The sequence below is a fragment of the Sinohyriopsis cumingii genome, chromosome 4 (genome assembly GCF_028554795.1).
Source record: "Sinohyriopsis cumingii isolate HCF-2022 chromosome 4, ASM2855479v2, whole genome shotgun sequence".
Lineage (NCBI taxonomy): Eukaryota > Metazoa > Mollusca > Bivalvia > Unionida > Unionidae > Sinohyriopsis > Sinohyriopsis cumingii.
The window spans coordinates 32,793,480-32,805,519 of record NC_142964.1 but is presented as its reverse complement, the minus strand read 5'-3'; the positions used below and the strand labels follow the sequence as shown (position 1 = coordinate 32,805,519).

General features: G+C 34.7%; 1 protein-coding gene across 1 annotated transcript in view; it reads right to left on the bottom strand.

The window, feature by feature from the left end:
• The window catches only part of LOC149800900 (uncharacterized), a 163,781-nt gene that overhangs the window by 73,194 nt on the left and 78,547 nt on the right, over positions 1-12,040 (bottom strand). The window contains exons 26-27 of the mRNA XM_089956750.1: positions 11,071-11,171; positions 8,380-8,526 (exon numbers count right to left, since the gene is read on the bottom strand). Coding sequence (XP_089812876.1) covers positions 8,380-8,526; positions 11,071-11,171 — 248 coding nt within the window. The remainder of the gene's footprint in view (positions 1-8,379; positions 8,527-11,070; positions 11,172-12,040) is intronic.

Here is a 12,040-nt window from a genome sequence, read left to right as displayed (position 1 = left end):
ACATGGATACTGCTTATGTTCATCACTAAAATCTAAACATTTGAAAAAGTTTTCAATCTGAGAATAAGTTTTAACAGTTTCCATTGTGTAGCAAAACTAATGGATCTAGACGTGTGTGTGTCTCATTTGGATTTTTAATATAGCTTTAACAATTTTTCATTCATATCGCCACAATGTCTGCAATATAACAGTTTATATAGGTGTCTAGCACTGGGGCATAATGCTGAAGACATGGAACATGATGTCCCACCCAGTCACATTATCCCAACACCAGGCCGACCAGTCCTAACACTAACTGGTTAATGCTGAGTGCCAAGTGAGGCAGCTGCAAATACCATTTATATAAGTCTTTGGCATGACTTGGCCACTGTTTGAACTTGCAATCTCCCGCATCCGAGACAGATGCTCTAACCACTTACGCTATCGGAGTGGTCCCTAAAATTATTTATTCTCATCACTAACAGCACAAAACTCAGATCCTGCTAAAAGCATTTACAAAAAGAAATGAAGTAATAATGCAAGGCATCTGTATATTCGAGGCAATATAATAATCTAAATCATGTTCTTCAGACATTAATTGTAACTCTTAGGTCTGCCATTGTAATAAGCAATCTGACTGGCTGAACATCTGAGTTTGCTGCCTTAATATCTACAATAATTTGTAAGAAAATGACATTGTAATGTCATAACGCTCTGCTGTAGAGTACCAGAGAGAATTATATTTCAACTTTTTCGCAACAAACTATGATAGAATGAGATAAATGACTTGTATTTAAATATCTCAAAGTGCTATTGCTGGTTCTGCTCTTGAAAACATTACATTTAAAGGTACCACAATACTAATTGAACCAATTAACTGTTATTCTATCCTACTGTAGTTCCTAAGAAAATATTTAATATTTTTTCTGCAATATTTCCTGGAGTGAAGGTTGTTACTTGTATTCAACTGAAAGTAGCATTAAAGCCTAAACTGAAAATGAAATGTTTATTGAGTCAGCTTGTTGGTGTCAGTCTATTATAACATACCAAACAGGTGTGATTTGGTTTGTATCAGTAAGGTCATTTGTACTAAACAATTCCAGTAATTTCAATCCAGTGTAACTATTTCCATAAAGTGCATTACAACTTATACCAGCATAAAAAGACAGTCTTGGTGCATTTGACACCTTTAACAGTTTTTAACAGTAAAATCACTGATTATAGCACACCTATAAATGCTCTAAGTGGCATTTGAATTTCAGCCAATCAGACTGGTTTCTAAACAAAAATGCAAGTCTAGACTCAAGTTCTGTTGGTGACATCAGGCCCTTGTGATGATGGGGTCATTATTAACCCATACCATATTTGTTGGCCTATAAGTCAATGCAGAGCAAAAGTCGAATCAGTTTTTCACTTCGTTCAACACAGCATTGCGAGCTTTATCCTACCTGTAAGTCAGTAAACTTTCCAGTCAGGATCACTAAAAGTACCTAATTTATTTCACAAGAAGTATTTTAAACGTATAATGTACTTTTAGCTACATATAATGACGCTGACCCAGAAATTTACTGAGTTACAGATATGATAAAACTTGTGATGCTGTGTGGAATTAAATTATAATAACTTCTGGTTTCATAAATATTAAAAGCGTCACTGTATGCTATTTCAGATTACCAGCAATAGGAAAATTGAAACATTATACTAAAATGCATTTTCGGGCTTTTGGGGGGTTGGGGGAGGGGAAGAGAGATACAGAGAGATGGATGCATATGTTATCCATTGCATTTTTCTGTTTGCACCTCATGATGAAAATCAAATATGGTCCAATATATGAGAGAGAGAGAGAGAGACAGAGACAGAGAGAGACAGAGAGAGAGAGTTCAGCTCTTTGTGGATTTTCTGGTTCTTTTTTTAACTTGTTGCCCTTGTGTTGCTGAAGCTTTTGTCAAAGAGAGAAAACATGAATAAATGAAACCATAAATGTAAACAATGAAAATACATACCATACTCTTTCAGGGTTTAAATAATCACAATAGTTATATCCATACAGTCTCCATTAGGTTAAATCCCAAGAATGACCATTTTGCATGCTGTCTAATGTTCTTTGCAAGTATAATGGCATCTCCAATCCCAACAATTAAGATTTTGTTAAAGTGCATGTACTCTTCCTGTACTTAGGTGGCAATTGTTTTTGAGCTTTGCTTATGCTAGACGTACTTTAAATTGCTGTCAGTTCTGTGAGCAAGTTCAAAAATGTCACTAGCTCAGAAATTTACAGTAGTAACCACCTGGCAGTTCCTTTAACTATATGGAGCGGTATTCATAATACCCATGGGTAGCCTCATTTCGCTATTAGTAGCCTTGCTAATCTGATCTGGTCTGCACAATCTTGACCTCAAACAGGTGTTATCTTGGAATGACTGAATACAGCCATAGCATATTTAATTAGCATGTAAATACCACTACAAAGCCATGTGATTCTTGTAACAATGGAAACAGATTTTTGTTATAGAAAGAATAGCTTATCTAGTGGTATTAATTGATAATGGAATATGGTACTGTACCTGTACACAAGTAAAATCAGTCATCAGGTAAGTGAACAATACAGATTTACAATTGTGAAGACATCTGTCTGTCTCTCAATGGGGCATATGGATTATTTGATTATTAGGTGCAAGAAAAAAATTGTGATGGCATATTTCTTTGTCATGGTTATTCATCTTCTAACTTGAAAATTCTAACACACATATATGTAATTAAATTTAATCAACATACATAAAGTTATAACAGACGTGTTGATCTAGAGACTATTGGGGTAGAGAGCATCTGGATCGAAGTAACCCTTGCCCAATCAAAGCCAATACTCTTATGTTCGGTTTACAGGCCACCTAGTTCCACAGCTGATTGGATTGATAGATTTGAGGTTCAAATTCAAAAAGCATTACTTAAGGAAGATTTAGAAATTGTCATATTAGGTGATTTTAACATTGACTATATGAAAACTCCACCATTAACATGGATAAATAGCTTTGAAACTTACAACTTTACTCAATTAATTAACACCCCAACTAGAGTAACGGATAAAAGTGCTACTATCATTGATCATGTCTATACTAATAAACCTGAAAACGTAAGTGAAATTAAGGTACCAGTGTATGCACTGAGTGACCACTACCCAGTCTGTATAACTAGACATGTTCCGAAATCATCTAAAAATGGCCAACACATTGAAATTCAATACAGGGACTTCAAACAGTTTGATGAGGAAATGTTCTTAAATGATTTAGTTTGCAAACCTTTCCAATCAGTCTGCACTATAGCTGATGTCAACACTGCCTTGGACAAATGGTATCAGATGTTCAATGCAGCCTTAGACAAGTATGCCCCAATTAAAACAAAAAGGGTTAAACACCAAATTACACCCAAGTGGATTACCCCTGAGATCAATGAGGCTAGGCACCTAAGAGATAATTTCCACAAGAAAAAAGACATGAAAAGCTATAGAAAGTGGAGAAATAAAACTAAGTACCTGATAGATAAGGCAAAAGAGAACTACTATAAACAGGCTATTAATGAAAGTAAGAGTACCAAAACATTGTGGAAGCATCTAAAAGAGCTGAACCCACACAAGAACAGTTGCCTTCCCCCTAGACTTAAGCAAAATGATGATATAGCAACATCTGTACAAGACATTGTGGAAATGTTCAACAATTTCTTCATAAGCATCTCCAGTAAGAGTATTCAGAACCAGACTAATATCCCAATTGAACTTGATGCATTTCTATTATTTATAAAAGCTAAAATTCCTGATGAAAATTATTTTTCAATAGCTAATGTTAGTGAAAGTGATGTTTTTGATATGCTAATTAAGGTTAATATTAATAAATCCTCTGGATTGGATGGTATTGGTCCACGAATTCTTAAAATTGCTGCACCAGTAATAACAAAGTCACTAACGCATATCATAAATTTAAGAATAATGAGTGGTAATTTTCCAGAAACATTGAAATGTGCAAAGGTTACACCTATCTTTAAGAAAGGAGAAAAGGAGGATCCAGGAAATTACAGACCAATATCAATTCTACCTGTATTGTCAAAACTATTTGAAAAGCATGTAGCCATTCAGGTCTATAAATTTTTCGAAACATACTCTCTATTTCATAAAGCTCAATCAGGATTTAGAAAGTACCACTCGTGCCAAACAGAACTTACCAAATTAATTGATCTTTGGCTGAAGGAAATGGATAATGGACATATGACTGGGATTGTTTTCCTTGACTTCAAGAAAGCCTTTGATCTTGTTGATCATGAAATTCTGCTGCAAAAGTTGAACTGTTACAGATTTGACAATCCTTCTTTAAACTGGTTTAGATCATACCTAAACCAAAGGTCTCAACAAGTAAGCATTGGCAATATTAGCTCTCAAACTCGCACTATTCATTCAGGAGTCCCTCAAGGCTCAGTTTTGGGCCCTCTTCTCTTACTTATCTATATCAATGATCTACCATTAAATAATGAATCCACAAATACAGATTTGTTTGCAGATGATGCAACTTTGTATACATCTAGTTCTGATACTGAAGTTATCCAAATGAAATTAAACTCAGACCTTATCAGAGTCCAAAACTGGGCACAACAAAATAGGATGGTAATTAATGAAGGTAAAACAAAATGTATGATTTTGGGGACATCACAAAAGCTACACAAGTCAGGGAACCCAAAACTGTCTCTTGCAATAAATAATCATCCATTAGAAAATGTCAAACATGAAAGGCTTGTAGGTGTGTCTGTAGATAGTAATTTATTATGGAATGACCATATTGATAAGCTTTGTAAAACACTGTCATCCAAAAATGCCCTTCTCAGCAGAATCAAGAAATATTTACCTATGGAAACTCACAATCTATACTACAAGTCATATGTTCTTCCAACAATGGATTATTGTTCTAATGTATGGGGAAACTGTGCCAAATCTGAGCTTGACAGGATTTATAAACTTCAGAAACGAGCAGCACGTGTAATTTTAGATGCATCTGTTGATCATCCCTCAAAAGCATTATTTACAGAACTCAAATGGTTCATAATATATGACAGGATGGATTTTCACAAGGCAGTTCTTTTATATAAATGTCTACATGGAACTGCACCAGAGTACAGTGGAACCCCGCTACAACGCGATGATCGGGGTCCATAAAATCGGATCGCGTTAAAAGCGGGGTCGCGTTAATGCGGGGTTTTACAATATTTAACTTTTTTTCCGAGAACATATACGTGTATACATGTGCAATGATCAAAAGTCGGCTTATCATCAGATGAATATTAACTGGAATGCATTAATTAAGATATATTCAAAATAATCGATGGCTAATATATTTATAGGTTATTACTGTGCATTAAAAACATTTACTAATTTTTATTTGTTTGAACGATAATACAGATTGACCGATAATACCAGACTATCGCTATATCATGAAAAGTGTATCAACACCGTATGCTACCGTGCCGTCGTGGCATGCAGTTCATCCATAATGGATGTAATTTCATTGAAAATCGTACAGATTTAAAATATTCAATAATTTTGTAATAGTCTGAATTCGTCGTGTAAAATATAGGATGAACAAAATATTGAAACCATTTACTTGCCGTCTGATATCGTACGGTCATTGCATGCAGCTATTCCCGGGTCTACATACGGTGTCTGTATTGGATATTATTTACTTTCAACTGTTTGTTGTTTGATCACACCGCCAAGCACAGCACACATGTTGGCGGCTTTCGTCCTTTGATGTTTATTAAATTGTGCGACTCTTGTATCAACCACAGCTTTGTCTGCTGCTTGGCTGTGATTGCAGTTAAATAAGAAGCCCATGTCGGCTATTGTTTGAGCAACGACTGTATACAGATTTCATGGAAGACAATCACAAAGACGATTTACTGGCTTTACTCATGGATCCGTAATAAGTAACACTTCCGATAATGTTTACTTCGGCTTAACAATTCAAAAACCTAATGAAACCAGTTTTCTCTTCTAGAGTAGAATATGGAGCTTCACCACAACCTGTTCAAATTGATAAATTTCAGAAGCCAAGCGTTGTACACACTATTTCTCGTACGTTATATATATCGTATTATTTTAGAATTCATACACGATCACTTCTCCAAAATCACTTAAAGAACCTGGATAAATTGTTAAGTTCCGATCGTTTATTATTAAAAGTCATACGCGAATTCTTCCACCAAATTATAATAAACGTTTTACACACTATTTCTCGTACGTTAAACAAATATTTTCACAGTCCGATAAAAATACACGTAAATGAATTTAAATTTCAGGAACCATGCCACAATCATATTATTTTAAAAGTCACAACTAATCTCATGCCCAAAATGAAGTTAATTTCTTGTTTTGTTTTTTTTACTTTTCTCCAAATTTTTTTTTTCATGTGTGAATGAATATACGAAATTTCGGGAGCCATGCTACGACCGCGTTATATCCGAATTCGCGTTATGGCGGGGCGCGTTATAGCGGGGTTCCACTGTATCTTCAAGACTTATTCAGGCCTTTTTCAGCACAATACCAGTTGAGATAAATATCACATGGAAACATTCTAATACCAAAACCAAGAACAGAGCAATTTAAAAAGAGTTTTCAATACTCTGGTACAGTTCTGTGGAATAAGCTTCCACTACATGTAAAATCTGCTGAAAATATTAGAATATTTAAGAAAAGATATCATGAGCATGTATGTGTTTCTAACAGATAATGGAATTTAGTATTTTAATACTAAACATGTTAAAATAAACAGTAATTATTGCCATCTTCATATAATGTGCATTGTTATACTCTCCTTAAGAGGGCCTCAAGGGAGAATAGTCCTTGACTAATGAGTCACCCTCTATAAATAAAGCATTATTATTATTATTATTATTATTACTGTTGCATGCTGCTTTAGCGCAATTACATCTGATCTATGTTAATTTTTAATACTGATGATCATGTAATTGTTTAAAATACTCACTGCTGGATCCTATATTTGTTCATACACGATCTCTTCCCCAAAATGAAATATTTTTTGCACATTATTTTTCATACTCTTGGAGAATTATTTTCCATACGAAAAATATAATAAAGCAATTTGGAGGACTTAACCCATATATAAGTCAATTTGGAGTATAAACCCATATATAAGTCAATTTGAAGTATAAGACAAAGCTAAGATTTTCTGGTCAAAAAGTATCGTCTTATAGGCTGGCAAATACGGTAAATACCTTGTGCACTACTACAATAAAAAGTACATTATACACCTACCATTCAGCAACAATGAATTGACTGGTAAGATTATTAAGAAGCAAACAATTTTTGCCAAGAATTTATTGCTGTGGTTCTTAAGGGGCTCTTAAAAGATGGTAAAATAGTTACACATTACAGTAATGATGAGAAGCTGGTCTATGCCTGCATGTCTAGCCTTCCCCTCAGCTGTTGGTAAAATTAAAATCATACACACAATGATGTATCCAGACAGCAAGTAAGATGACTATGAAGCCCACCATACTTAAAAAACTAACCAAATACAATCTAAACACTGAAGTTAATTTTGGGTTTGGACAGACATATGGATGGACTGATGGGCATGCATACATGCATAAAATTACTATGCTGAGCCCCCATCATTGCTAGCTCAACAAAAATCAGACATAACTTTGATTAAATGTAGCTTCTAATTGCATTAGAAGGAGCTGGACTGGATTGTTGACCCCACATTCTCCCAAAAAGATTAAGCATGAAATACCAGCTTGAGATCAAAGTCATAAGTCTAACATTAAGTTACTTTAAATTAGATTAAAGTTAGAAGCAAAACTTCTGGGATCTTCTTAAGTTTGAGTCTTCTACTAGCATGCTAATTAACTCTTCTTCCAACATGCTAAATTTACTCTTCTACAAGCATGCTAATTAACTCTTCTACCAATATGCTAAATTTACTCTTCTACAAGCATGCTAAATAACTCTTCTACTGGCATGCTAGATTGACTCTTCTAATAGTATGATAAACTGACCCCTCTATCAGGATGCTAAATTTACCCCTCTACAAGCATGCTAAACTGACTCTTCCACTAGTATGCAAAATTAACCCAGTTTACTAGCATGCTAAATAACTCTTCTACTGGCAAGCTATATTGACTCTTCTACTAGCATGCTAAATTTATGTAACCTATGAAAAGTCTAAATGTAAATCTGATTTTAAGGTTTTCAGCTTAACTAAGATTTTCTTGCTGAAAATGTTCCAAGAATATGGGTCTTGGAGTTTCATTCTAATTCTAATCCTTTCAGAATGAATGGCACCAAAAAATATATCGATTCAGTTTTGTCCCAGATACATAAGAAGAAACACTTATACTAACCTGATCAGAGTGTGAGCCCACAACAAATATTGGGGCTTGTGGTGCATGGACAGAGATGGAGTTCAGCCAAAAGTCAAGTCCTGCATGCTCATATCCAAGTCGTACATTCCACAGCAAAAGGTACACAGCTCGATTGGACAGAAAAAACTGAAAAGAAAGCATTTGAAATTATTGATTTATAAAGTTATGAACCCAATTTTTTTTACTGCTCTTAGTAGTGAAATTGCATATAAAATGATGAATAAAATAATGAAACAGCAATAATCTGTATGATAACATTCATCCCTTCCTGCATCCTTTTCATTCTATCATCCTGTAAACTAGCCATTCATCCATTTTATTCCACTGTCAAGAAAACTAGCCAATGGATCCTTTTGAATCTACCATCATGACAACAAGTCATGCATCCCTTTTACTCCACCATCTTGGAAACAAGTCATACAGCCCTTTTATTCCACCATCATCAAAACATGTCATGCAACCCTTTTATTCCACCATCATCAAAACAAGTCATGCATCCCTATTATTCCAATCTCATGAGAACTAGACATGCATCACTTTCTTTCTGCTTTAACATTAATCAAGCAAAGACTGCAAAGATACAATCAGGATAACAAAACTCCATCTTCAAGGCACCACAATTTATCACTCAATCCACACTGACCTGGTATGATTAAAATGTCGCTGGTACATGGCTTTCAGAAAAGAAAGCCTTGGCATTCCCATTTTCACATACTCATAAAGACAGACAATCATTAATTTCTCTGATCTTCAATGACTGGGAAATTAGCCAAAGGGAGGAATTTGTTTTCTCCTCATCAATATCTGTTGAAGCCCTGAACTTAAAAACATGCATATGGTACAGGGTGGAAGGCATTCTGAAACCAACAACAGTAGGTATATCATTCTGACAGCAGCCTTGAAACTGAGCTCAGTCAACCCCATGGCTGGATCTGAATGAAAATGATGTTCAGGCATATTGTCACACTCACTGCGTGTAGTATTCTGTTCAGGTTCTGCCTCCATATTCAGACAAACCATCCAGATTTGACTGTACCAGTATGCCTTAGAGGATGGAATGTTGTTGTCTCTATATGTCATGTTAATTTCCACACAGATAAATGTGAATATAAGGTAAGCCAGCTCTGCCAGATGAATTTGTCATAATGGCATGGATGGCTGATTAGTATCAGCTGTGCCATAGGCATGGCTGGATGTATAAATCTATCACTAAAATGCCCTTCATAGTAAGTAGGTATAGCTGTAGGACTGGTGAGATGGGCAGATCTAACACTAAGATCCTCACAGTTGTAGAGAGATGAAGCTGCCAACAAGGCAGGACAGATGGATCTGTCACTAAAATCCGTCACAGTAGGTATGGCAAGATTGACAAATCTATCATTAAGATACTTGTAGTTATAAAGAGATGAAGCCTTTGGCATGTCTAGATGGATGGATGGATCTATTAGTAAGATTTCCAAGTGAGATGTCAGGATTAGCTGGACAGCCATGATGATTCCAAACAGTGATACCCTAGAATTGGATGGATCCAATGGAACCATCAAAACCATCATATGCCCAGAATTACATGCCTGAAGGCCATGCATGTCCATGGGGGTGGGACATATGACCACTGGGATGATTATTTTGTGATCACACTTACCCAATGTGTCAGAATTACCTGTCAAAGTAAGAGTAGGATACAAGAGCGAAAACTGCACAGAATTATAATTTTGTAATTGTCTCCTACAAAGCTCACAAAAGAATACTGTGTTCAGATGAATACTTAATATGTCCATGTTGATCTTGCCAGATTTTCCACTCTTTCCTTTGCCTTTGGCTGACTTCTACAAAACAGCCCATACATCCTCTGACATGGCACAAACATTTCAAGGTAAAGACAAAGTACATTTTGTACACACAAGACATGACTCATGCATGTCTTTCCTGGCCTTGAAGTTCATGAATTTATTCAGCTTCATTTATATGTTTCTCTCAAACTACACAATAGTACAAGAAGTGCATAACTTAGAAATACAGTGTGTTAAGAAGTTACTAAAACAACAATGATTACTAACTGCACTAACAACAGGCAGTGCATGCAAAACATATATCACACTATACATAAACAATAGCATGTTGTACCGAACAATCTAAAGAGACAAAGTCCAAGAAAGTTACAAAATTAAAATAATGGGGAAAAGATTCAAAAATAATGTATACCACCTGTTGAGTAGTGATTAATACACAATATAAATCAAGATTTCCTGGATGGATGGCTAAAATTTATATTGATATTGGCATGGGTTTATGGGATGTTTTTCATGTGGTGTTGACTGACTAATAGCTAAGTTATAATCAAGAGTTATTTTCCTTTGTATATAATATGCAATTGTCAGAAAAGACACATTTCTATCATTTTAATCAGGACACATATTATAAGGAGTAATTGATAAACCAATCTGCAGGAAAGTATTACTGATAGGTCAATTATGGTGCCTTTTTTTTAAATACATCAAAATGATAAAGTTTAATCCTAAGATGATAACATTGATCTTGCTTCATTATAAAAAAATTCAAACTAACACATGTTTTAATTGTTTTGCATGATAACTACTCTTTCAGAAAGTCAAAAGACTTTGGAAGCTCAGTAATTACAGAGTTTTGAAAACAGAGTCAGAGTGTATGTACCTGATGTGTATTGTAGTATATTGTCTGTCCAGCAAAGTCCCACACATTGAAAGTGAGCTGGTCACCATCTTTGTTCACAGTCCATGTACTGATATCAATACCTGCACAGTAAAATATTTTCTTCATTTTAGAAGAATGACTTGTTCAAAATATTTAAACACTAACACATGTAAATGTACAGGTGATGCAAATGCCCTCAAAGTTCTATAAATATTTTTGCAACAGTGCTGAACAATTACCTAATACAACACTAATAAAATTATAATGCAAATGATGTCATCATAGTAATGTTTTATAAAATGTGCAATGCTAGGATAGGAATCAAGGTAAATCAATTAGATCAACAATTATTCTCCTTTGAAGTCTTTTATTATAACATGAAATAGTGAATATAGAGCAGAACAGGAATTCATCAACATCATCATTCTAAATGTCAAAGGGCAAATTAGATTAAAAAAAACTATTCATGCCTGAAACCCTTGTTAACAACAAGAAATGATGAATACAGTGCTAGCAAGGAAATTATCACCATTAATATCATCGTTCGTTATTTGAAGAGGGTAACTCAACTAAATCAGTAACTATTTTCCCTTCTAGCCTTTTAATGTAACAAGAAATAATGAATACACTGTACCCCTTTATGTCATTAATTGGAAACCAGAAAAATGGCCTGCACTGTAAGTGAGAGAACATTAAACTGAGTGATGTTACAAGAAGAATGTGTCATAATAAAGCATACAAACACAAAAAACTGGTTATTTAATGATGTGGAATATTTATATCGGATACACATATAGCCAAGAAATAAAATTAAGTGAAATAATTGAATAAACTATCATAAAAAAATTCAAACAATTTAAATGGATACTTACCTGAATTATGTTACAAGAGGTGTAGTGGTCAAGTGAAGGACTACTGTACTGACTTGCTAATGTCAGTCTTTATGCTGTGTTTGGTCAACAAGAGTGGG